General features: G+C 41.0%; 1 protein-coding gene across 1 annotated transcript in view; it reads left to right on the top strand.

Annotated features, from left to right (window-relative positions):
• PTPRQ (protein tyrosine phosphatase receptor type Q) overlaps window positions 1–26,508 on the top strand; it is a 127,505-nt gene extending 100,997 nt beyond the window's left edge. Inside the window, exons 50-63 of the mRNA XM_066633369.1 lie at window positions 152–225; window positions 721–820; window positions 1,919–2,047; window positions 3,346–3,390; window positions 8,480–8,506; window positions 9,123–9,204; window positions 14,151–14,241; window positions 16,223–16,299; window positions 20,928–21,062; window positions 21,175–21,300; window positions 21,920–22,068; window positions 22,849–22,984; window positions 23,409–23,532; window positions 26,120–26,508. Of these exons, the coding sequence (XP_066489466.1) occupies window positions 152–225; window positions 721–820; window positions 1,919–2,047; window positions 3,346–3,390; window positions 8,480–8,506; window positions 9,123–9,204; window positions 14,151–14,241; window positions 16,223–16,299; window positions 20,928–21,062; window positions 21,175–21,300; window positions 21,920–22,068; window positions 22,849–22,984; window positions 23,409–23,532; window positions 26,120–26,157 (1,333 nt within the window). The 3' untranslated portion in view covers window positions 26,158–26,508. The remainder of the gene's footprint in view (window positions 1–151; window positions 226–720; window positions 821–1,918; window positions 2,048–3,345; window positions 3,391–8,479; window positions 8,507–9,122; window positions 9,205–14,150; window positions 14,242–16,222; window positions 16,300–20,927; window positions 21,063–21,174; window positions 21,301–21,919; window positions 22,069–22,848; window positions 22,985–23,408; window positions 23,533–26,119) is intronic.
• Window positions 26,509–26,991: the final 483 nt, after the last annotated feature.

Below are 26,991 nucleotides of genomic sequence, written 5' to 3'. Positions count from 1 at the left end.
CCTCTTCTTGAGGAGAAGGATGAACTGAAGATTGAGACAGCAGAGTCTGGGAAACAGGGAGAAGTGACAAAAGTCAGAGGAGAGGAGAATTAATCAGAGAAAGGAAATGGGTCAATGTTCCTGTTCCTTAACCTTTTTTTTTTCTTTACAGATTTAAATTCAGAGCCACAAATATCAAAGGTCAATTTACAGATTCAGACTATTCTGACCCTATCAAGACTTTAGGTAAAGAGAATATCATTATAAACATTTTGCTCTTTTCAAAGTAGATCTACTTTCATTGTAGCAGTGCACAGTAGTTTGCACCATGTGACTTCTGCTAAAAAGACACAGTAAACCTGTAGCTGTGTACCAACTGCTATGTAAAAGTCCTTTGCACATTTAGAGTCTGGTTAGATGTGCGTTTGTGCATGCAGTTTGCCCCAGCCAGGTGAAGCCAGGTGCAAAATCAGGCAAAACTGCAGTGACAGTATGGGGACTTCAAGCAGTTTAGCAGTTTGCCCCCACCTACCAGGTCTCAGCTGGGCATGGGGATGCATGAAAATCATGAAAGGGCAAACTGCTAAAGCTACTGTCCCTTAGCAGTAGATGTCCCCAAAGTAAACATTTCATTCTGCTCTTATGATCTCTGTTAAAATCTGTGATGGCTTATCCCAGAAGCAATTTTGCAGAAAATTTATTTCCAAAAGTAAAACACATGGTACCCACTTTAAATTGCAGGTGATGGACTGTCTGAAAGAGCTGTAGAAATCATTCTTGCAGTTACTTTGTGTATACTTTCCATAATCCTCCTTGTGGCTGCAATCTATGCTTTTGCAAGGTAGGTGCATCTCCACTTGTTTCAGTTACGTTATTCCAGAAGAGGGTGCAGTGCTAATTCATCAGAGTAAATTGGGCGTTTTCTGACACTGCATGCAAGGTTTCAGTGAAAGTAAGCAAGATCACTGTGGGGGTCTGAGCAGTGTATTCATTTGTTACCAGGGTTTTGTTTGTTTGTTTTTGTTTTTGGAGAAAGTATGCAGGGAAGTTCATTGTTCTAGCCTTACAAATTTAAAATCTAATCTTAGCTGTGTTTGGTGTAGAAATTGGGAGATTATTCTGCATTGCCCATGTGGAAATACCCCAAATACATTTTCATAGCTTTTTTGGGAGTGCTGCCTGGTATATAAGGGCTTTTATTGCTATCAGAAGCAGGAGAACAATAATCCAAAAGCTTTATTTTCAGTCCTGAAATACTGCATTAAAATCATTAGGATGGATTAAGGAAATTTTCTAAATTTCAAGAGGTAAAACAAAAATATGTAAGAATTCTTAGTGTGAAAGAAAGCAAGATTTCATCTTGAGGTTTCATTTTATTATTTGACAGCTATTAATTATTTTTGATAAATCTTAAAGTAAAGGATATTGATGTCCAAAATGATGATATAGGAATAAGGTCTTCCAGGATTTTCTTTGTGGTAGAGAAGTTCCAGAAGGAGAGATACTGGTACCCCAATATGCTTGTCAAAATTGTGTTTGTAATTCTGATAACATTAAGACACTTCAGCTTCAGTCCTATTTCCACTTTCCTGGGAATGAGTCCTACTGAACACAGTGGGACTTATTTTTGAGTCCCATTGCATTCATTAGTGCATTGCATTTACTATTCCTCGTTTTCCAATATTTATTTGAGGTCCAGACTTTTTCAGTGATGACAGGAAAAAATGGCTAGAACATTTCTCAGCAAAAATATGAAATGGATAATAATTGCTTGCACTTCCAGACTTCCAGACTTTGACAAAACCTTAACTTTTTTCTTATTTTTATAGTGTTCATACTGCTAGAATTTTGAACCATTGTATATACCTTTCAAAGAAGTCCCTCTGTTGAATTTTTCTAACTTTTTTCAAATTCAACTTTCCTGTGGCCTTTGGCTTAGAATTCGACAAAAGCAAAAAGAAGGAGGTACATACTCACCACGGGATGCAGAAATTATTGACACTAAATTCAAGCTAGATCAGTTGATCACAGTGGCAGACCTGGAAATGAAGGATGAGAGATTTACACGGTAAGCGTACTCCTTAAGCAAAACAGTAGTTCAGGGGGTCTTCAGCCATGACCCCGTTGTGACCTTTTACTTGTTTGGAAGTATTTGTGGTGTTCTTATTTACACAGGTCACAAGGGTCCTCTTTCAAAGAGTGACCTCCTTACACTACTCTCAGGAATTCAGAAAATCATTTGCTCTTCCAGTATTTTGGAACAAAACTGAAATGCTTTATTTTATAATTCTTCGAAGAACATTTGCTACATTTTTTCCCAGTTGGGAAAACATTGCTTGGTTTCCTGAGGACTAAATATTTAGTCAATCTGAATACTCTGAGAACTTGATTGCTGATGTTCTTTTTGACTCAAGAGTAACTCAGTAGCATGCTACTCTGACCATCATTCAGAAATGTGTCAGCATTAGAGCCAGTGTGATGTAGTAGATGGAGTGTTAGATTTGGACCAGGGAAACCTAGGTTCAAATCCTTGCCCAGACATGAAGCTCACAGGTTGATTGTAGGTCAATCACTATCTCTAACTTTCTAACAGAATCGTCATGAGGATAAGATTGGAGACAATGACAGTGTGCTCCATGTGGGCTAAAAATGGGTGGGCTGTAAGGGTGGGCTGCAAATATAATGAATAAAATACATCTTAAGTGCAGATAGAAATATATAAACCTTTTAATTCCTTTTAAAAGTAATTTAGAGAGGTTTATTTTTGACATATTTTAGCAGTCCTAGCCCATTCCTTACAATAGGATTGACTACAAGTAAAAGTACATTGCGAGTAAAAGTTACCTGCGTAACGTTTGAATTTTTTCATTATACAGTCAGCCCTCAGCATCCATAGGCAGACAGAGGCAGAGTCATCCCCAGGGCAGACAGATAAATGTGTAAAATCATATGTTGGGAAGTGTGCTTTTAAAAAACAAATTGATTGCAATAATAACAGAAATGTTTGATTCAAGACAGACAGGTAAAGCTATAGTGTATAACCTTAAAGCCAGTGGTTCCCAAACTGAGCCATGGCTCCTTGGGAAGCAGCAAAAACAAACCAGGGGAGCCATGGAATCCTTGACAAAAAGCTGTCACCCTATATAACATATAGGATTGTAGCCCTAATGGGGAGCCGTGGTCAATGGCCCAGTGGGTCAAGGGAGTCACCAGTCAAAGACATTTGGGAACCACTGCCTTAAAGCTATTGAACCTAAAGCTTTACACTTATCTTGTAATGTCAGCACACTGCTTTGTGCAGTCTTTTATCTGAACTAGGAATGCTGGTATTTGAATATTTAATCATGAATGGCATTTTGTTTCCAGATATTCCTCTTTTTTCTTTAGACGCAAGGAGATATTTGTTATCCAGTAAGTTACTGCATGACTGAAGAATCCGTGTGTGGTTTCTAATGTGCTGTGTTCTCTTGTGTGATTCTATGCTTTTTTGCCTTCATCCAAAATAAGTGGTGTTTCCCCCCCTCCCCCGAGTTCCTTGGGTAACTTTGAAACTTTTAGTACTGGGAGATAACATTTTTTTTCAAGCTATCAATAGGCAATGCAGGGTCTTTCCAGATGAAAGAAAAATGAAGGTGTTATTAATACTACACTAGAACTAGTTCTAAACCAGGATCAGTGATACACTAATCCAGACATTCCCAAACTGGTGGGTCATGACCCTCCAGCCAGGGAAGCCCTGTCTCTGCCCCCTTAAGGGGCAAGGAGGAGTGAAGGCAGTGATGTGATTGTCAGGATTGGGCCACTGCCAGGGATGAAAAGGTTTGTTTGTGTTTTTTGTTTTTAACTTACCAGGGGCAGAGCTGGCCTCCCTGAGGGGTGCAGGGAGCCCACAAATGCCTCTGCAGCACTCCCCAAGCCTCAGAATGTCTAAAAATAGCTATTGCAACCCACTTCTAGTTTGTGATCTCTTCTTAGACATTCTGAGGCTTGAGGAGGCCTGTAGAGGCATCTGCAAGGTCCCCACACCCCTTCATCCCCAGGAAGCCGAAGCTGCAGCTGCTGAGATTTTAAAAAGCCCTTTCATCCCCGTCATCTGTGCAATCCTGGTAATTGTGTCACTGCTTTCAGCCCTCCCTTGCAAAGACTTACAGGGTTCCCAACTTTTGATAAGTTTGGGAACTACTTTACTAATCTGTTGCCGGGCAGTGATGGAAATGAGAGGTAACCCTTCTTCTAGAAGGATAGCCTTTTTGCTGCTACACACAAACACATGCACACAAATGTGTGCTCCAGTGCAGAAGAAAGGTTGCACACTGCCCTGCCTTATCTTCTTAAAAAAAAAAGTAAAGAAAGGCTCACACAGTGGTGGGGAATTGTTATAAGAGACATAGCTGGTGCTTGCACTTTGTTTTTCTTTTGAAGTGTTTGCAACAGAAACTCTATCTTGTAAACTGATATTCCATACAAAAACTGGATAACTACACATTTTGTAGTGTGAAGCAGTCATCTCGAAAGGCTCTCATGGTGGATTCAAGTGGTCATTGTATCTGTGGGGAAATGATAAATGTCCTCTTCGAGTTCAGGCTCAGCAAACCCTATTTTGGAAATTTGCTAAACTTCATTGACTTGCAATCCAAAGCAGTTCAGGCTGCAATTGTATACTATACCCACTTTACACAAGATTCCAATTGTGGTTACACAATAGTTTTATATAAATGTGTGATGAGACTGGATGGATGCCATCTACACAGGGTGTTTTGTTACATTTTAATTTGTCAATATTTGTCCTAGACTAGAACATGGGCGCAGCCACCAGAAGGCCAACCAGAGGTATTTTTACTTACACTGGATAGACCTTCTGGCAACTGATGGGTTTCATCTGACTCACACCAGCTATGTAGCTGGCATAAGTCTGAAGGGGTCAGGATGGCCTGGGAAAGAGGGGAGAGGGTCCTGGTGCAAGTTGTTGCTGAAGGGATCCTTCTCCAAACCAACCCTTTGAACCTCCCCCTCTCTGTACCCACTAACTTACCAGCACCAGCAGGGCCTCCCAGATCCACTGGTACACACACTGTACCTCTTCCCATTTACAGCAGAAGCTTTGAAGCACATGATGGTGGCCCAGTTTTCACACCACTGCAAAAGGCATTATGCTGCCATAACACAAGTTCCGGCAGCAAAAGGCCCCAATAGGATTGGGCCATGAGTTTGGAGTAGTTATCAATCGAATTGCACTGTAAATTTGGGGAAGAAGCTCAAAAAGTGGTTAGTCTTAGGTTGCCAGATCAAAACTTCAGAAATAAAAAGTGGTGTATACAAATGTTTTGCACCATTATAAAGTATTCCAAGACCTGGAATTGAATTCCAGCCTGGTGTCTGAGGGGAAAAAAAGTGTTATATGGTCCTTTCAAACAGAATTATTGTTCCATACTGTCCCTGAAGGGTTAGGTCTTATGAAGATCTCAATTAACTTGTTGAAAATAATTTCCTTGGTTATTCCTAGGAAGTGCTTGTGGTGCTTATGAGTTAAGCCTTTAGTCTACATATTAATTTCTGTGGTTTTCCATGGAACAAGTTTTAATTCCCCATAGACTTCAACTGACTGACCCAGAAAGTAAGCTGATTCTGTGTGACAACATGAACTTCAGTCACCACTGCTAACAAAAATAAATGGTGTTTTTTTTTTTTTTTCCCCAAGACAAAGAACTAGAATCAGGGGAAGGGTAGAAATTCATGCTGCGTTGTAAAGTTTTAGCTAGGCTTAAAATGTTCCACCTATCACTCGGGACAAGATAAATACTCTGACATGAACCACAGCCAATTTGTATAGCAGTTGTTTTATAAAAGTTTGTCAAATCTCAGTTGGAGTCTGGTCCAAAGTCCCATTTTGAATCACTCTCCCTTCCTCGAAGTTGTGCACCCTAATAATAAAGTTATGGGATATGGTTTCCTTGCGCCCCCTGAAGGTGATCAGCACCATTGATCTGGTCACTTGTTTAGCAGTATGTGAATGTGGCATTGATTCAACAAATGACATTGGAAGCTCAGTCTCTCCTACTGGATACCCTTATTATGCAGATAAGACCTGTTCCAAAAGAATAACTTGCATTCAGTAGTTTGCTTCCAAGTGTAGATTGTCTTTGATTGATTGAGGTTTTGTATTCAGATTGCCTGTCGAGATTGGGTGTTTGATTGACACAGTAGGGTGCAATTCTATGCAAACTTACATGGCAGTAAGGCCATTGAGCTCAGTCAAATGTATATTACCCAAGTAAATATTCATAAGATTGGGCTGCCAATGAAGCAAGCTGTTATATGAATAAAGCCAAACTCCTGTCAAAACCATCTCTGATACATTTCAAAAATTGTAGACTAAGAATGATTTTCTAAATATCCATAATGTAGCAGCAACAGTGCAACTACCGCCTTATCTTGCAGGAGATTTTTGGCTGCTGGAGGTCTCCTCACGGTCTTCTTCAGTCTTTAGCTGGTGCTCGGAGAGCAGGTTGTCCTCTCAGCCCATGTGCTGCTGTATGTGTTGCTGGAATCCATGTGTCATTTATGACATGCTTCCACTCTTTGTGATTGCTGGAGATATTTCTTGCCTCATTGATGGTCAAATGCTGGTTCCTTAAGTCTTCCTCAATGTGTTTGAGCTGCATTTACTTTGGTACTGCCCATGGACCCCTCCAGTAGGAAGGTCACTCTCACCAGAGGAGCTTGTGTGGCAGCTGACTGGTGTTCATTCTACACACACAGCCAAACCATTTCAGTCTGCGTTTCTGCATTTGTTCTTCAATTGGTGGTTGATGATCGCACCCTATCCGGATTGTCTTGTTATGATGGCGATCATGAAGAGAGACACCCAGGATTTGTCACAAGCATCTCATTTGTCCCCTTTCCCTGAGACAAGCTCCAGCAGCTGCTATGGGTGAACTTGGACCTGTGCCTCAATCACTGACACAAGTCCAAATTGACCCAGGAGGGCGGATCGGGCCTGGAAAAGGGGTCAGTATTCAGCATGCACTGCTGCCACTGATCCCACCACCCTCCTGGACCTGATCTGCCCTCCTCCCTGCCCCATCACCACCCTGTTCCGCCACTCCCCCACTCAACCCACCTATGCCTTCCCCCAAGCCCCTGTGTGGGCTTACCTGCTTCATTGGGTCTCCAGGGATCTACCAGTTATCTCATTCATTATCATCCATTCTGCAGCACTGGAATTTCAGCAGCCTGAATTTGGTGACTATCATAATGGAATTCTTAAAATATTTCATAGAATAAAGCAGGGAAATTCTCTGACCAAGTTCACTGAAGCTGGTACACTAACCTTTCTAAGTAAAATGCCTTAAAGCAGCTGGGGGGGGGAAGAAAACTGGCCGTAGTCTTCATAATTACACCAAAGTAAAAGAAAATAAGAATCATGCTTATGTTAGAAAGATTTGTTTTTTGGAAAAATTCTAATTCTCCTGATGATCATTATTATTTGTTCTTCACAATCCTCTCCATATTTCGTAGAGTGGACATCCTGCCTGTGAATATGACACCCAAATAAATGTATATTGCTTGTAATTATTATATTACATTTAATTTTTCGGTATGGCTCAAACTTTTAAATGACTTCTTACTCTGAGAATGCTCCTTCCATCTGAATACAAGCAATACATGAGAGAGTCACAAGGATTTTTTAACAGGCACCCTTCAGGAAATGAGAGGCCATCCTGGGGATCTCTGAGACAGCCTCTCATTTCCCAAAGTGGTGGGGGGGGAGGATCCTGCCAACGTCTCATGTCTGGGAAGAAGGTAGACTGTCCTTTGCCAAACTACTGATGGGAAGGGGATAACTATAGTTTCGGGATGGGATCTGATATCTGAACAGCTTTGATGGGAAGAGTCAGTCACAAACCCATGCCATCTTCAAACTCAAGACATTGATCTCTGGCAAATTCAGGTGATGAACAGTTTAGACTAACACAGAAAAGCAAATAAAAGCAAAAACACTAAGCATATGATCATATTAAATATTGTAATAGTCCATCAGAACCTAGTGTGTTCATTAAATAGCAGCTGGTGAATCAAGCCATAAACACCTTTAAATATTGATTTATTTATTTTTTTGTTGCCATTGTGAGCACAGCAGGTTAGGGAAGGATGTGAAATGAGTAGCAGCATAAACTTTCTACTGTAAAGCTGTTAAACATGCCATCCACAAAGCTCTTTTTTGCTGAATTTTCTTTCTACCATACAAATCACACTTGACTTTTCATAGTGCCAAGATCTTTTTCCCAGACTAATAAAAAAACTTAGGCATGTTTCAGTACTGGCACAACCACTTTGATATTCTTTAACAGGCAGCAAACACAAATTATCCAGACTGAACCATTTGAAATATTAAATGCATTTCTGATTCCTTAGCTTTGTCTGTGTAACATCGAGAACTTAACCGGAATGCAGCCTTTCGACTCAGAACTTACTTCATTTAACATAATCTCTGTTGCAGGTTACTTAGTTATAGAAAATCCATCAAGTAAGTTGATTGTCGATTTTTATTTTCTGATTGTAGATTTGCTAGTTTGATGAATCGTAATGTGTGGTTCCTTTTTGTATATTTATTAGAAAAGCTCCAAGCTGTGTATAAATCATAAAAGCATGACTAATTGCATGGTAACTGGAGAAATCCTTTCTCTCTCTCTGGGGTGAAGCCTGCATGTCTGTGTTTTAGCTTGGCAAGTAATACAGGGATATTTAACTCCATGGGGTTTAAAAACCATGTCATTATGGGAATGAAGTCACTGCTATATTTTACATGTCTAAAGCCCTGCATTGTATAAAATGGTTTCTGTGTGACAAAAGAAGTATTATGAGCCCAAATGGAACTGAAAGGTGACTTTACAAACATACACAAATGTGAAAATATCGTACACATCAGTACTATCAACTAGACCAAGCAAAAGTTTAAAGTGGTGAGAAGCTATTATTTCAAAACAGTTCCAAACATTAAGTAAATTATTCTTCTTTGTAAAATATTCATAAAGCAATTTTCACTTAATCTTCATTGCACATCCAGCTAACAATATTTTGACATTCTGATAGTTAGACATTAAAAAATACAACCCTAAGCTACCACTCTTCTTTATTTCTAGGCCAATAAATAAGAAATGTTTTCTACAACATGTTGAAGAACTTTGTACGAATAACAACCAAAAGTTCCAAGAAGAATTTTCGGTATGTTCCCAGCAGTTGTCACAACATCGCAAGACCACTCGTTTCATGTGTCATGTTTCATGTCCATTTTAAGCATGCAAAGCTGTCAGGGACTCTTGCCTTGATTGTCAGTACCCAATTACCAGGTTGATTGTTTAGAAAGTAATGTTACACTCATTTGTGTACTATTCTCATTGCAGTGTGGTCAGAATTATTTACACAGTGATCATTGTTACACTTCGTCTGCAGTAACTCCAACACCAACTCTTTAATTTTTGTATTAAAGCAGTATTTATTAAAAACGGTCCTTTCAGACATATACATGGAAAGTTTATATAATTGGTTCTCAAACTATGGGAGCTGGGCTTCCCCTTGAAGTCATGGAAGATATGAAAAGTGGGATAAACTTCAGAGAGGAATAGCATCTTAAGGCATGTTAAACCTTCCTTTCTTTGCCAGATATACCCAGGGTATATTTCTTTGCCAGATATACCATAGCAGAAGCTCCTAACTGATTCACATTGGATTTGTGGTCAGGTGTTCGTGTTGAGGCCTGGATTCATACCTCATGTCACCTACATTGTGGAGGGGAGGAGAGTGCTGTTTCTCCTCTGTTCAAATGTTTCAGCTGATATATGAACAGTTAGAACTTACTCTGCTAGTGAGAAGCTTTAGCACTTTGCCCATGTTATATAGCTGTGGAGAGTACCACCGCATTGTGCAAAACTGGCAAGAGTTAGCCTGCTCTGGAATTGCTTGAGAGAAGATGGTGAAGTAGGCTGTGGCAAAAATATATTTATTGTATACCCAAACTGTCATTGTGCATGGACGTGCATCCCAATCCTAACCTGTGCTGGAACACACAGGCCAGCTGGCCTATGCTGTATCCAGCACAGGGTTGGAGGTGGACTGGCACAACTTGGAGTAAGGGGACAGCTAAATCAATGGCGCAGATCCGAGCAGCCCAGTGTAAGGCTGGGATGCTCAGGAAGGAGGGGTTTGGATCCAGCCTAAGTGCTAGAGGCCATTCCCACACCCCTCCTGGATTCGGCCTGCTCACCGTCCCATTCGCCTCCTGCTCTTCCCCACCCTGGAATACCCCCAAGTCCGCCCTCCCCTGTGTGCCCCAAGCTTGCCCTCCCCAGGCAAATTTACTGGTACTGGAGTTGGATGCAGCCGGGGGAGACCAGCACGCGTCCTTGTGCTAGCCTGCCTGACTCCTACAGTGACACAAACATGCTTTACAGCACAGTCACAACACCTGAAAGCCAGCATGGTTCCTTGCACCAGCTTAAGCACAATTTAGGATTGCACTGTATGTCTTTGAGACACATTTTCTGCATAAGCTTGTCTGAAATAAATGAGAGTTTGGCAAGGGTACTATATGGCTGTTTAACTCCCATTCATCATAGCAAGGTGTGACAGGAGCAGTTCACAATGGACTGCAGACCATATGATAACCAACAGTGTCTCAGCCAATATCTCTTTAAGTCTTTGCTCCTGTTGAAAACAGATAGGTGTTGCAAAGTGTGCATGACATTTATATACTATGTCATACCAAAACTATGCTTATAACTTGGGTTTCCCATTGTTTTTGTAAGTAACTTGTTTTTTATGGCTATCAAGTTTTTAACATTTAAAAAATAGATCCCCCTTTTTGTTGTCTCAGAAACATTGTGTTCGTCATTACTTGCAGATGGAGTCACTTACCATCCCCAAAATCATTTATCAGTCTCCAATAACTTTATTATTTTGGATTTATAGATTTGCTATGAATTTACTTGCTGCCTGAGTCTATGAATAATGAAGAAAAAAATCAATTGACAGTTATACTATTAGATTATAATATTTCATCCTGTGGAGAAATGGCAACAAAAGAGTGAGAAGATTAATTGTATTTCCTACAGATTCTTGATCTTGGAAGCTAAGCAGGGTCAGGCCTGGTTAGTACTTGGATGGGAGACCGCCTGGGAATACCGGGTGCTGTAGGCTTATAGTCTTTCGAGACTGAAGGTTGCCAACCTTGGTTATAAATCTTCAGCAGTTTTTATCTCCATTTAATAATGGTCTCACCGTAAGATACCTCTGAGCAAAATTGCATGAAGAGTTCATTTTTTTTCTCTCACAAGAGCAGAAATTTCACCTTACGCAAGAAAGTTTGTGCTACGCTGCTCTAAGAGATGTTTTGTAAATGACAATATCTACAAGCGGCCCACGTTATCGGCCGGAGGTTCTATCCTCTTGCCTCTGGAGGGTGTTCTGAGTCCTGGAAAAGTAGTGTGCTACTGCCTGCTGCCTCTGTGGGCCTCAGAATGGCCATTTAGGTAGGGAAAATGCAACTTCTGGTTTCTTCATGAAAGTGACGTTCCACAAAGTAGCATTTTTGGGGGCCTAAACAGCTGTTCTGGCACCCACAGAGGCAGTGCATGGTTGTGCGCTGCCTCTCAGGACACCTTTCCCTCACCTCCAGAAGGACCAGGTCTGCCAGTCCATGGGTTCAGGAGGACGAACAGATGAGGAAATCCACAGGTTCTGAAACCGCGCATAACACAGGTGGACAATTATCTAAGTAGTTAGATAATACAAGGACTTCCACATGAACCTCCCTATTCACTCTGCGCCGAGCGGCAGAGGTTGGGTGCCTACCCAGCAGTAGCCCAGCACCAGACAGCTCTGGGTTACCACCGGCACTTGCCTGGTGGTAGGGCCCACAAGCATACCTTACGGCACGTTTGTGACAGTGCACGCTGGTGCGCAGAGCCCAGAATTGGGCTTTAAGTGAATTCCAACATGAACCTCCCTATTCACTCAAATCAACAGCAGAGGCCCAGCAGCTCTGTGCCCCTCCACTGTCAGAACTGCAATCAGATGGGGCCTTTTTGGTTGTGTCAACTAAGCTTTGCAATGCCATCTCTAAGGAGGCCCACATGGCTTCATTTCTGCTCATTTTGCTTTGGATGGTAAAGACCTGACTTTTTATAGGAGGCTTTGGGTTCAATTATGACTAATAACATGGTTTTATAGACTTTTTGAAATGCTGGAGGTTGTATTTGTATCTCTTGTGCTGTTTTTATGTTTCTTTTTTTGGACTGTTTTACTTTTTAGATAATTAGCTCTCTTGGGAATCTACCTACTAATATAAAAATAGGTAAATCTTTGTCTAGATAAGTGTTTCTCAAACTGTGGGTTGGGACCCCCTAGGTGGGTTGCAAACCAATTTCAGGTGGGTCCCCATTCACTTCAATTTTTTATTTTTAATATAGTAGACTTGATTGGATGTAGTGGACTACATTGGCTGTAGGGGAAAGGAACCTCCCATGACTCCCTTTTATTGTGCAAAGTTTTGAACTTTTTAAAAGCATCTTTTCTTAACCAATGTTCCAAATATTGAAATTAAGAGTAGTCTTAATTGTTTGCTTCTGGAAATGTTTTAATGTGAATGCTGGGTGGGGTGATACCTTAAGAAAAGAAGCTACACTGTTAGTCGTAACATAACTCACTGAGAATTGCTCGGGAAATAGTGAAGACAGTGAACCTTAATAACAATTTGATTTTGAACCTGTTATTTCTCTTCAGTTTTTCTAACTCTTGGGAGCTTTTATAAAAGTTTGTCATTGATGTATTCTTGTTTTTATGTGACTATGGATGCAATCCTAACCAACTTTTCAGCACTAGCATAGCTGTGCCAGTGGGGCATGTGCTGCTTTCTGCAGTTGGGGGGCAGTCACAGAGGCCTCCATGGAGACAATGTTTGTTCCCTTACCTCGGAATTGCATTGCCCTTACCTCGGTGCTGGAAAGTTGATTAGGATTGCATCCTATGCCACTTCCATGCCTTTGCATTTAGATTATTGTTAATACTTTGAACTGGGATGTGATCCACTCATCCCTTTTCTCATCCCTGTTCATTATGCCCAACATGCATCTTCCTGCCCTTCCTGCACTGAGGCAGAGGTCTGTGAGCAATAACAAATTAAATACTTACTTGTTCTCCTACTGTAGCAATTGCTCTCTCAAGCTAAAGAGTTTGGGGAAATGCATTACTGATAGGTGAGACCAAGGCCCTAGGCCACCATTTGTGTATTAAGTGGCTCAGGGAAAGGCCCTTTCCCAATTCAGCTGCCTTGCCAAAAAGCCACATGAAAACACAGAAGGTGCTATTCTGACTTTATCCAGACATCTAAGGTGAAAGTTCATATAAGCTTCAATTGGTCAGCCTGACAGTCTATTCTGTAGCTTAGCATCTGACACTGCTGATGTAACTGGGTTGACAGTGAGGTGAAAGTCTTCTTCATGTTACCAGCTGCCCTTGAAACGTAACATCCTTCAAATCCACAAAATCTTTACTCCTACTGGAATGACACAGCTGAATCCAATTACTTTATTTGAGGTCGTTGTCATAAGGACAAATGCTAGAATGCCTCAAAATAAAATATGACTACATTTCTTAGTAAACATACTGCTTTACAATTCAGTGAATTTTTATTTGGATTACATATCATTTTAGAAAAATTATGTATGTAGACTAGCCAGTAAAAACAAGCTTTTCTGCTACCACTATTTTTTAAAGCAAAAATGGATCAATTTCCTCCCTTGGCACAGCACCAATATACAAACAGATCTTAGGGCACAGTCCTAACCCACTTTCCAGCACCAACATAAGGGCAATGCAGCTCCAAGGTAAGGAAACACACATTCCCTTGCTTTGAGGAGGCCTCTGTGAGTGACACCCAACTGCAGAATGCAGCATATGCCCCATTGGTACCACTGTGTCAGTGCTGGAAAGTTGGTTAGGATTTGGGCCTTAATTGATTTATGAATTGATTCAGGGTCAAAGGCTAATTAGCACTAAACCTATAAAGCTCACAATCAGGATGCACAATCAGGATGAAAGATAATCTTGTGTATACCACTCTCAGATTTATGGTGCAGCCTAAAAGATATTCTAATACACATGTCTTTTTACAGGAACTCCCTAAGTTTCTTCCAGATCTTGCTTCAACTGATGCTGACCTGCCTTGGAACAGGTCTAAAAACCGCTTTCCAAACATCAAGCCATGTGTGTATTTTATTATTACACTCTCCTTATTTTTTTCCGCCACTAGCAGAAAAGTATGTTTGAAATGTGTCTTGAATTTTTATTTTCTGTCACTCTAATGTTTGCATGCAAAAGTGCATGTCCTGTAACTTCTTACTGTGGACCATGTATACCATTTTTTGTTTTGTTTTATTAAAGATTGTTTAGGAATATTTTTTTTTGGACATTAATCTGCAGGTACAGAAAAATATAGCTGCAAATAGTGTCTTAGGTTTGTAACATAATCCAGGTATAGCTTTAAAAAATTCTTCCTAGACTCTTTGTCCTAAAGAAAAATAAATTTCTGATATAACAATGTAAAACACACCTGTTTATGTGTCCGTTGTCCCTTGGAACACAGCAGTGCTTTCTTAAGGATACTTGTAAATGAGCTGTGCAAGAGCTCCCCTAAAGATCAGAGTGAATATATGGTAACTTATAAATCCAGGATAGATTTTATCACAGGAGACAGGAGTCTGCTTCATTTTTCAGTTAATAAGACAAGAAATGCCATTATTATTTTAAGCATTAGCTGTGATGTGAGATTGGGAGCAAGGCATTCCTCTGTTAATGTAGCACAGTCTATGCTATTTTCAGAACAGCTGCTCTGTTTTCTGCTGCTTGTTCAGGATATATTCAGTGTTTTAATTTACCCATGCTAAAAATGTTTGTGGTATAACATGGCCTGACGTGGACTCTCCACATTTGTAGTGTTTATTGACAGTATAGGTTTGTCACACATACATGTGAAGCACAAGCCCTGTTTCTCGGTGGGGTTTATTCCCAAGCAAGTGAGCATAGTATGTTCCTTATTGCAGTATTTATGCCCATGCTCAGTTATAAAAGCTTCCAAGATTTGTTTGTCAACAAACAAATTTCACAGAAATGGAACAGAGGGCACAATCCTAACCAAGCTTCCTTGGTGACCTTGGGCCAGTCACTTTCTCTCAGCCTCGCCTACCTCACAGGGTTGTGAGGACAAAAGAAGGGGAGCAGCTGTGTACACAGTCCTGAGCTCTTTGGAGGAAGGGCGGTATAAAAATGTGAAAAATAAATAAATAAACTTTCCAGCACCAAAGTAAAGGCAGTAGAGCCCCAAGGTAAAGGAACAAACAAGGTAAATTCCCTTACCTTGAGGAGGTCTCCGTGACTGCTACCAACTGCAGAATGCGGCATATGCCCCATTGGCACAGCTATGCCAGAGCCGGAAGGTTGGTTAGGATTTGGGCCACAACCATATTAGAAGTTTTCACATAAATGCTGTGCATAAATGAACAAAGAACAGTACAAACCTTGATTTTTCTCATTGTTTTGCCTCCTATTAATGTATGGGTTGAGGCAGAAGATAAGTGAGTAAAGACCACCAACTCACAGAAACATCTCATCAATGAGGGCGCGATCCTAACCAACTTTCCAGCACTGACCTAGCCACAATGCAGCCCTAAGGTGAGGCAGCAAACATGCCCTTACCTTGAGGAGGCCCCCTTGACTGCCTCCCCACTGCAGGATGCAGTACACGCCACATTGGTATAGCTTTGTGCTGGAAAGTTGGTTAGGATTGCCCCCTGAGTAAATTACCAAATAAATATAGTTTATTCACTACTGACTTTGCAGGCTTATTACCACATTAGGACCCCTGTGGTATTGCTGCATCCATTAAAAATGAACACCAAACACATGGACACATGAGGTATGAGGAAGCAGGTCATTTTTCAAAACTGGGGCTGTAGGTGCTGGCTTACAAGAAGATTAATTATCGTTTGATGAAACTAAGTAAACCTGCACTAATTTATAACAGAAGGACAATTACTATACATTAACAAGGGTGGATGATGATCTGTTAACTCTTGTGAGATATGGTCAGGTCACATAATTAGGGATGGGGTGTGTGTGTGTGTGTGTAAAGATCACCAATATTGGAGCAAGCTTAATTAATTAAACTGATTTTATTTTTACTGTACAGATAATAATAACAGAGTGAAACTAATGCCTGATTCTAGCATTCCTGGATCCGATTATATCAATGCTAGCTATGTGTCTGTAAGTTTGGAACTATTTATAAATTGTTTTCAAATTTTTCCTATTTTTAATCTCTTTTAGAAAAGTGACTTACAGCCTTATCCTAACTGGGCTCAGAGGCAAAAATTCCTAGAGAACTTGATCATGCATTCATCATGCATCATTCATCATTCATTATGCATCAATGCATGCATCATGCATTGAAAATGGCTGCTTTTGGCAATGTTTCAGAGACTGTGCCATTCTGGCACAGTCTCTGAAACATTGCCAAAAGCAGCCATTTTCAACCACTGTGCCATGGCACACTGGTGTGCCATGAATGGTCTCCAGGTGTGCTGCGGGAATTTGGGAGAGGGTCATTTATTAATAGGACCATTGGGGGATGTGAGCCTCCATTGACAGCACAGTGTGCCTTGTCAATTGTCAAAAAGTTGATGGTGTGCCTTGACCATTTTAGTGCCTTGCCAGTGTGCCACAAGTTGAAAAAGGTTGAAAATCACTGAGCTAGACACCAGTTTCATACACCTTTGTCCAAAGAGAAAAAAAACAAAATTATTGAACTATCAGGTTCTTGATGCAAATAGAGTTCATTATTCTGACTCAACTTCTGAGCATGAGAGTGTCTTGCCAAGTCATAGTGGATTGGTTTTGATTGAATACATGATCCCTCTCCAAAGCAGTATGTTCCCATTTCAGGATACCTCCAGGAATGTACACATATTTTTTCATCATGGTCCCTACATGCTCTCTACTAAAAAACCAAAATCAACACAATATTAATTTACTTCCCAGGATCACCAGTCATTCTGGTGAAAACACTTAAGGAAAGTTTCTTCTCTTTCACATATGTAGTCATATTTAGACCTTGAGCAAAATTGATCCACTGACATACCAGCCTCTAGCTGTGGCAATGCCCTGGCCATTAAAATGAAAGAAAAATCAATAAAAGCTGTATGTTTTTTGTGTGGTGAAACAGAGGAATTTTCACAGCTTCGATCATGTTTATTTGTCATAGGGCAGTAAGGGCCCAATCCTATCCAACTTCCCAGCACCGGTGCAGCCACAATGCAGCCCTGAGGTAAGAGAACAAATGTTCCCATACCTTGGGAAGGCCTCTATGACTGCCTCACCACCACAGGATGCAGTGCATGCCCTATTGGCATGGCTGCACTAGCAATGGAAAATTAAGATAGGATTGGGCCCTAATTGTCCTATTTCACCACATTGGAATTAACGAGGCTAGGCTTTTATTGATTTTTTTTTCTTTCCTATTGGAAAATAAAATTATTATTATTATTAACAGTATTTATATACCGCTTTTCAACTAAAAGTTCACAAAGCGGTTTACAGAGAAAAATCAAATAACTAAATGGCTCCCTGTCCCAAAAGGGCTCACAATCTAAAAAGATGCAAATGAATACCAGCAGACAGCCACTAGAACAGATAGTGCTGGGGTGATGTGGGCCAGTTACTCTCCCCCTGCTAAAAAAAGGAGCACCCACTTGAAAAAGAAAAACAGTGAAATGGTGAGAGGATAAAGTGAATTCTGGAAAACAGTGAAATTCTGAAAAACACTGAAAAACAGTGAAATGGTGAGAGGATAAAATGAATTTTTGACAAGTATGTGATCCTGGGAAGATCCCCCCATAGTTGATGCCCTGCAATTTTAAAAAATTGTTACTCCCTGGCACTTCTAGTTTGTCTTCTTTTGTTTGTTCTTTGTTTGCTTTAATAATCTTGTTGATTTTTTTTTTGCCAGATCAGGTACAATTTAGCCTTTATTCATATTCAAACCTTATAGTTTTGCCATTCTAGTCCTGAATTAGCACCCAAACAAAGCAATACAAACCTTATTAAAAAAAAAGAGGTCCCTATTTTGTTTAGCCTGGAAAGTGCTAGATGAATCAAACTATTTCCAGTGACTAAAAGTGTTTAGTAAAAACTCTGGTCCAGATGCTATATTATCTTTGCTAAGGAGTCATTTCCAAAGCAGCTGCGATTGTACAGGGGGGAAAAAAAACACAAAAATGCAATTTAATAATTCTCAAATAAGTGATTACTACTATGTTCAGGCAAGTATAACAAGACTTCCATCATACTAGCTTCCTTGACACCTCCAGGCTCTCTTCCAGTCTAGTTTTGTTGTTATTGCATTCAGTAGCGATGTCACACCTATTATCCAGAAGAACAGGAGTTCAAATAGTATTCCTCTCTTCTCACTCGATCCAGCTATTATAACTCATATGACCTATGACAAATCTATTTTGGCATGTCCACAAGCATCAACCCTCTGGCAGGGACATTCCTTGGGCTTGTGCCACCCCAGGGCTGTCCCTTGAAATGCTGCTCTGACCCGGAAATAATTATGATGACGCCACTGCAATTACTTCCTTACTTACTTACCTTCCTTGCAATTACTTCCACGCTCTGAGTGACTGCAGTTGCTTGGAGTGGCCAGGCCACCCAATTTTTTATTGCTTTGAATGAAGTGGGCAGTCATTCAGAATGGCTGCCCCACTTCTTTCACTTTGAAAGAAGTGGGTGGCTTGCCACTCTAAGTGACCACAGCCACTAAGAGTGGTTACACGTGGCTTGGAGTGACCAGGCCACCCAGTTTTTTTGCTTTGAAAGTAGTAGGGCGATGGTTCTGATCATCCACCCACTTCTTTCAAACTGAGTGGTTGCAGAGGAGGCAGTGGATGGTGATGGTTCCCCCATCTAGAAAGTGGATAGTGTCAAAGCGAATGGCCCTCTCGCCTAAAGCCTTGCTCTCTTCCTCTCTATTTACTTCCATGTGACCTGTTGCATACAAGCACAGGGTAGGATAAAGTTCCCAGTGTGAACAAGACCCTTCTTGGGGGAAATGGGATCAATTCCACAGTCTGGTGTGCCTTGACTCCGGCCATTTGTCAGGGTCCAAGAGTGGCCTTTCAGTCTGGCCAGTTCCTGCTTTTGGGATCTGAATCTGCTCCAATGCTACAGATAGGGGTAATCACAAATACAACAATGTTTTACTTACAGTATGTGGTTCTCTGTTCCCTATCAATATGTATTCTCTTATGGATGTCAGAAGGGGCAGTCTGCTCATAAACCCTCTTTCCTTGTCAGAACAGAGGTTTTTAAGAATCAGAGCTTCCAGCCCCCAAAAGGACACTTGCAATTTATATCTACAAGGGGATAATAATAGAATCCCTCTAGGACTCTTTCTATTCTTAATCTTCTTGTGGGAAAATAATTGTAGTTTTTCAGGTTTCAGATAGCAACTGAAAATAAAGGCAGGAGAATGAATTTTGCAATCAGAACTATCAGCATGCATTCCATTTGGGTGTTTTCCCCCCACTGACATTGTTTCTAGATACTCCAGTACTAGTTCATAACTGGAGAATGATTATTCCTTTATGGAATTATACTCACAAGTCAAGCAAAAATCTAGATACTTACAGGTCAAGTAATTCACAGCTGTTTGTTAGTTATCTGATATATAATATATACAGCAGGTGGCAGAGGAAAGCTATGTTAATCCTCCTCACTGCAAGAGAGGTGAGGGACCATAACTTGAGGATGCGAACATTTACACTTGTTGTGTGGCCTCAGTTCTGGTAGGCTATTGTTAGAAACAAAATAATGGACTAGATGATCTGACCCAGCAGGGCTCTTCTTTTGTTCTTATACCTTTACAGAAAAGCCAACAAAAACAAACATAATAATGGGGCCAGTTTCTGTCTGTAATATAATATGCACCAATAATATCACAATTATGTACAGAACCAATATTTATATTAAGGATATTGTGAGGTCCTTTTCTCACCAAACTGATATATGTTTTGGGATAATTAGGTTTAGTGAAGGACAACTAAATAGATGAGTAGACTACACCATCAGTTTCTGAAATAATACACTATATGGTGTACACTATATAATACACTATTATCACACACTAGAAAGACTCAGTTATGACTCTGAGAGCCCTATCCTCCCTTGCTGACGCAGTGCACTGTATCCTGCGGTGGGGGGGGGGGCGGATTGGGAGTCTTCACAGGAAAGGGAGAATTATTTTCCCTTACTCTTCTGTAAGCCTCTTGCTCCGCAGTGGGTCACCTTGGACCAGTGCCAGATCTTTAGTCAGTGCAAGCTTGAGGAGAAGAATGGGATGGGGAGGTTTGAAAAAGAGGGGATGGGATATACCGTATGCCATTACCACCAAATCCATCCCTCCCACTTCCTCCCTACCCCATTCCTCTCCTCCACACCCACCACCTGTCTTGTCCAGTGGGTACAGCTGGGTCTGTTGGTAGGGTTGGAGGGCTGCTGCCTCTAGCTGTAACACTTGCAAAATGACCGCAGACAGAGTGCTGTGCACTCCATCAGCAGCCATTTTACAACAGAGAAACTCGTTCTGCTGTTGTAAACGCTGAAGCACGACAGCCCTATCCTGCATAGAATGACTACATGAATGTAAATGTACATATTTCTTCTGAATGGCCATAGAAATACATTGAAATTCCTCAATAAATGAATTTCTAAATGTCATCATGCAATGAGAGTGTTTGTTTACGCTAAGAATATAGTCATATACGTATATTCCTAGCTGAATGCTTCCTCACTTTCCCCCTTTTATTAGTATTTACTAAAGTTCTTCTTCTCTTTAGGGCTATTTATGTCCAAATGAATTTATTGCTACCCAAGGACCATTACCAGGCACAGTGGGGGATTTCTGGAGAATGGTGTGGGAAACTAGAGCAAAAACCCTTGTGATGCTTTCTCAGTGTTTTGAGAAAGGACGGGTGAGTTACCTGTATCTGAACTGCAAATAGTTCTGATAGCTGATAGTTACACATCTAATAAACTTACATATGATCATTTTTAATAAGCTGTGTTATTTCATACTGATTTCAGATAAGATGCCATCAGTATTGGCCTGAAGACAACATACCAGTGACTGTTTTTGGAGATATAGTGATTACTAAATTAGTGGAAGACGTTCAAATAGACTGGACAGTCAGGGATCTAAAAATTGAAAGGGTAAGGCCAGGTCTGAGAAATTATTGTTTTTAATGTTTCTGTATGTTTTGTGAAAATCATCCATTTGCCTCTGAAACTTCAATGGTCATCTAAACTTATCTAGTGCTCCTGAATGCTTATTATGTCTTTCCTGGAGTTCATGCTGGTACTCCTATCTTTCTAGAAATGTCCTCAGATATTAATCTATGGAGTGAAGTGTTCAGATGACTATTTCTTCTACTCTTGATATAGTACGTAACCAGGAATGTTCAAAGTTTCTGGAGCCATGAAAATGCAATGGTTCTTAGGGTGAATTCACACGTGCATACCCATCATTTACTGACTGCGGTGTGGAGTGATGACTAGCTTCTGTGAAACACTTATCACAGATCAGACAGCTGATCCACTCATGGTGTTTTGGAGCCAGCCAGATTTTTTGGCCCCAGAAACCATTAATTGTATCTTACGAAGATAATTCAAAGGCAAGCTTCTTCGGTGGAGGGGCTTAGTATACTGTAATGAACACAATCTTACTAGAATTTAACTCAGTATATGTGCACAAATTGCAAGTGAGAATTAGCTTTGAAATTCTAAAGTAAAATAAATCTTTCTTTCTTTTTTTTCAACTTGTCTTTGCAAGCATGGGGATTGTATGATGGTCCGTCAGTGTAACTTTACTGCCTGGCCTGAACATGGAGTACCTGAAACAACTGCATCGCTAATTCATTTTGTGAAGCTGATCCGTGCCAGCCGAGCACACGATACTACACCTATAGTTGTTCACTGCAGGTAAGTGGAGAATTTATTTCACTAGAAATTCATAAAACTTCAGTGTAACTGACTGCCCAGTTCCAACTTGCGCTGGTGCGGCCAGGCCACATGGCCTGCGCTGTATCCAGCACAGGTTAGGAGGTGCTGGAGGTCTCCTTGGGGTAAGGGGATAGGTCTCCTTGGCTCCATAGGGCTAAACAGCTGTTGAGTTGGCGCAAATCCGGGAACCTCAGTGTAATGCTGGAAGGCCCAGGAGAGGGGTTAGGATATGGTGGAGGAGGCTTCTGCTGTTCCTGCCTCCCATTCTGCGCTTCCCTGCCCAGCATGTTCGTGACAGCCGGGAGCCAGTACAAGGGATTGCACTGCCCATGTTTCTCAACAACTCATTTTATGTGTCTCAGCCATAAACTGGACAACAGTCTGTACCAGTAGATTATGAGTGGCAATGTGGTAGCTATAACACTGCAGCTACTATTACAGCAGAAGCCTGCATTAGTACAGAACACTAAGGCTTCATTTAGACTAGCAAATTCACATTATTTTGGTTGCTACTATAATATACAGTATAGCTGAGCATGCAGGAATGTTTCCAGTAAAATGTTACCACCAGGGGTGTTTTGTATCCCCCATAATAGTACACTGAAATATAAATAATTTTCAGCTTACATTTCTCCAGTTATTTCTTTACTTTCAGTGCATCATATCCAAACTGCAGTACAGTTTCTCTTGCAACTGTGGCTTGTCATTAACTGTTTTACACGTTCATTTCTAAATGCTTCACTCTCTACTTCCTTCTAGTGCTGGAGTTGGCAGAACAGGGGTTTATATCGCTCTTGACCATTTAACACAGCATATAAATGACCACGACTTTGTGGATATCTATGGGCTTGTAGCTGAGCTGAGAAGTGAAAGGATGTGTATGGTACAGAACCTGGTAAGGCGTTTAGAACCTCTGCTATGGCTTACTTCATATAATCAGCACTTGAGATTGTAATGGTTGGCTGAGTCATCTGCACTATTTAAACTGCTGTTTTTCTCTGTCTTTTTTTGGGGGGGGCAGTAATCCCAGCACACTTGAGCCAGCTGTGTGTGGACTATTATAGTCTGTGACTGTCAATTGCTGGATGGCGTAAATCTCTGGATGCCCCTGGATTTTCAGCTAGCCTCAACCTTAGCAAAGTGCAGCTTACTTTTCAACTATTTCAACTTTTTGGTAGTATGTCAAACATGAATAATATCGGCTGAAAGTGGCAAATTTTCCTTTTTCAACAGTTCCTCAAAATGTTTTACTATTAGCAGCAAGCTCTCCCAGCTATACATAAACTCAGTTGAGTAACTTTTCATTTTCACATTTCCAGGCGCAGTATATATTTATGCACCAGTGTGTTTTGGACTTACTGACAATCAAGAGGAGTAGCCATCCTATATGTTTTGTTAATTATTCAGTATTGCAAAAGATGGATTCTTTGGATGCCATGGAAGGTGAGCACATAGACACTGTATCAATTTTTTAAAATTATTTTTTAGCTGCCAGTTTTATTTAGTTGACCACAGTGAATTAGCATGTCTTGAGAAACATCATTTGCTGTTCTAGTTTTGTGGTGCGGGGGGGAGGGGGAGGAACCGGGGCGGGACGAGGGATGCGGCCCTGCTCTGCCATATCCTATCCTTTGGGTTGTGCTACAAAGCTTTCCTTTCGTGATAGATCCTTGTCCATGACCTTTACTCCTTCAGCTACCTCACTCAGTTACATAAGAACATAAGAACAGCCCCACTGGATCAGGCCATAGGCCCATCTAGTCCAGCTTCCTGTATCTCACAGCGGCCCACCAAATGCCCCAGGGAGCACACCAGATAACAAGAGACCTCATCCTGGTGCTCTCCCCTACATCTGGCATTCTGACTTAACCCATTCCTAAAATCAGGAGGTTGCGCATACACATCATGGCTTGTACCCCATAATGGATTTTTCCTCCAGAAACTCGTCCAATCCCCTTTTAAAGGCGTCTAGGCTAGACGCCAGCACCACATCCTGTGGCAAGGAGTTCCACAGACCGACCACGCGCTGAGTAAAGAAATATTTTCTTTTGTCTGTCCTAACCCGCCCAACACTCAATTTTAGTGGATGTCCCCTGGTTCTGGTATTATGTGAGAGTGTAAAGAGCATCTCCCTATCCACTCTGTCCATCCCCTGCATAATTTTGTATGTCTCAATCATGTCCCCCCTCAAGCGTCTCTTTTCTAGGCTGAAGAGGCCCAAACGCCATAGCCTTTCCTCATAAGGAAGGTGCCCCAGCCCCGTAATCATCTTAGTCGCTCTCTTTTGCACCTTTTCCATTTCCACTATGTCTTTTTTGAGATGCGGCGACCAGAACTGGACACAATACTCCAGGTGTGGCCTTACCATCGATTTGTACAACGGCATTATAATACTAACCGTTTTGTTCTCAATACCCTTCCTAATGATCCCAAGCATAGAATTGGCCTTCTTCACTGCCACCGCACATTGGGTCGACACTTTCATCGACCTGTCCACCACCACCCCAAGATCTCTCTCCTGATCTGTCACAGACAGCTCAGAACCCATCAGCCTATATCTAAAGTTTTGATTTTTTGCCCCAATGTGCATGACTTTACACTTACTGACATTGAAGCGCATCTGCCATTTTGCTGCCCATTCTGCCAGTCTGGAGAGATCCTTCTGGAGCTCCTCACAATCACTTCTGGTCTTTACCACTCGGAAAAGTTTGGTGTCGTCTGCAAACTTAGCCACTTCACTGCTCAACCCTGTCTCCAGGTCATTTATGAAGAGGTTGAAAAGCACCGGTCCCAGGACAGATCCTTGGGGCACACCGCTTTTCACCTCTCTCCATTGTGAAAATTGCCCATTGACACCCACTCTCTGCTTCCTGGCCTCCAACCAGTTCTCAATCCAGGAGAGGACCTGTCCTCTAATTCCCTGACTGTGGAGTTTTTTCAGTAACCTTTGGTGAGGGACCGTGTCAAACGCCTTCTGAAAGTCCAGATATATAATGTCCACGGGTTCTCCCGCATCCACATGCCTGTTGACCTTTTCAAAGAATTCTATAAGGTTCGTGAGGCAAGACTTACCCTTACAGAAGCCATGCTGACTCTCCCTCAGCAAGGCCTGTTCGTCTATGTGTTTTGAGATCCTATCTTTGATGAGGCATTCCACCATCTTACCCGGTATGGATGTTAGGCTGACCGGCCTATAGTTTCCCGGGTCCCCCCTCTTTCCCTTTTTAAAAATAGGCGTGACATTTGCTATCCTCCAATCTTCTGGCACTGTGGCCGTTTTGAGGGACAAGTTGCATACCTTAGTCAAGTTGCTTGAAGGTCTCGTTCTCTCAAATGATTCCACTGTTGCTTCCTCCTATACCTGGAACTGCTTCTCAAAATGCCTGCATGATGTCACCTCCAATCCTTATTGAAAATAAGCTTTTTCTATGAAGCTTAAGGGAGCCTGGCCCTAATTGTAACTAAGCCTTAACAGTAATGCATATTCCTTCCTTGTTTACTCCTGCCTCCATCTCCCTTTTCCTCCACCAATGTCCCCCCTATGTCAAATTTTAGAATGTATAAACTTCTCTGGGCAGGGAACCCCCCCCCTTCATAATTTTTAGGGTACCATGCACATTGAAGGCACTATGTATGAATGAATGTAATTACTTCGTTCACTGGACAAAATTAATTAATTGCGCTGAAGTTCAGCCTGCCTGGAATAAAAAAAACAGAGAAGAAATGGAACAAAATAATTAAGAACTTCTACACAGTTCTCTCCACATTAAATTGATCCATTTGATACAGACAACGCAGTGACAAGCAGCCAGCAAGTAAAAACAAGGTGCTTGCTTGCTTGCTTATCATGGTTCCTGCAAAACAAAATGCTTGATCATTTTCATTACCCTTTCTTTGCTTGTGAAATTACAGGCTGTTAAGCTATGTCTTTTTTGCTCTTGATACGTATAAGTTAGTGCTAAACTATTACTTGTAGCCTGCTAAAATTAATTTTCAAAAGCTTCAACCTGTGTATTTGCTTCTTTTGCAGGTGATGTAGAACTTGAATGGGAAGAAACTACTATGTAAATACCGGGATGAAACCTTATTATGTTTCAAGAAACAAATGATTTTTTTTTAACATCAGGGGCCAAAACAAATCCCCCTCTTACAATGAGTAAAGGAGAGTAATTTTTGTTAAAATATTATGCTATTGTTTATGCTCTATTTATGTGCCTTCATAAAAACTATAAATTATTAAATGATACTTTTGTACAGAGTGCAGTTCTATTATAATATAAATATTGTATTCAGTGAATGCTGATGATTGGTGACCTGAAGATGGTGTAGGGCAGCGGTGTCCCATTGTTTAGGCACAAGGGCTGCATCATATATCTGACATAGTGTCAAGGGCCAGAAAATAAATAAATAATAAATACATGGAGAAACAATGTTCTGATATTTTGATTGAGTACAATAACTGGGTGGAGATGGAAGGAGTGGAGCAGAGGATAAAATTGACTTGCACAGGAAGAGGGGGAATGGATTTTGAAAAAGGATTGAAAAAGCATATACTGCTATAAGCAGTTTTCTATCTGCTTTTCTCATTTCTAATATGAGATCCAGGCTGGTGAAACACTGCTTAAAAGCAGCGATATGTAGCAGATAAGGCAAGGAATGGAGCACGTTTTGATCCCCTCCCCCACGTACTCCTTTTAGAATAAAGAACTGATATGCACAAACACTTTATTAGCAAGTGGGGTAAACATATTTAACAAACACAGCCTTGCCCCTGTAGCAAAAACATTTATTGCTATGCCTACACATTAACAGGACACTTTGGCCATACCTGGCTCTTTTTTTGGATGAACCTATCTGATCATTGAACAGTATTTCCCAAATAATGATTCATACTTTTATGTT

The sequence above is a fragment of the Tiliqua scincoides genome, chromosome 7, assembly GCF_035046505.1.
Source record: "Tiliqua scincoides isolate rTilSci1 chromosome 7, rTilSci1.hap2, whole genome shotgun sequence".
NCBI classification, from domain to species: Eukaryota; Metazoa; Chordata; class Lepidosauria; order Squamata; family Scincidae; genus Tiliqua; species Tiliqua scincoides.
The sequence above is the reverse complement of the archived record's forward strand: the minus strand, read 5'-3'. Positions and strand labels throughout refer to the sequence as shown.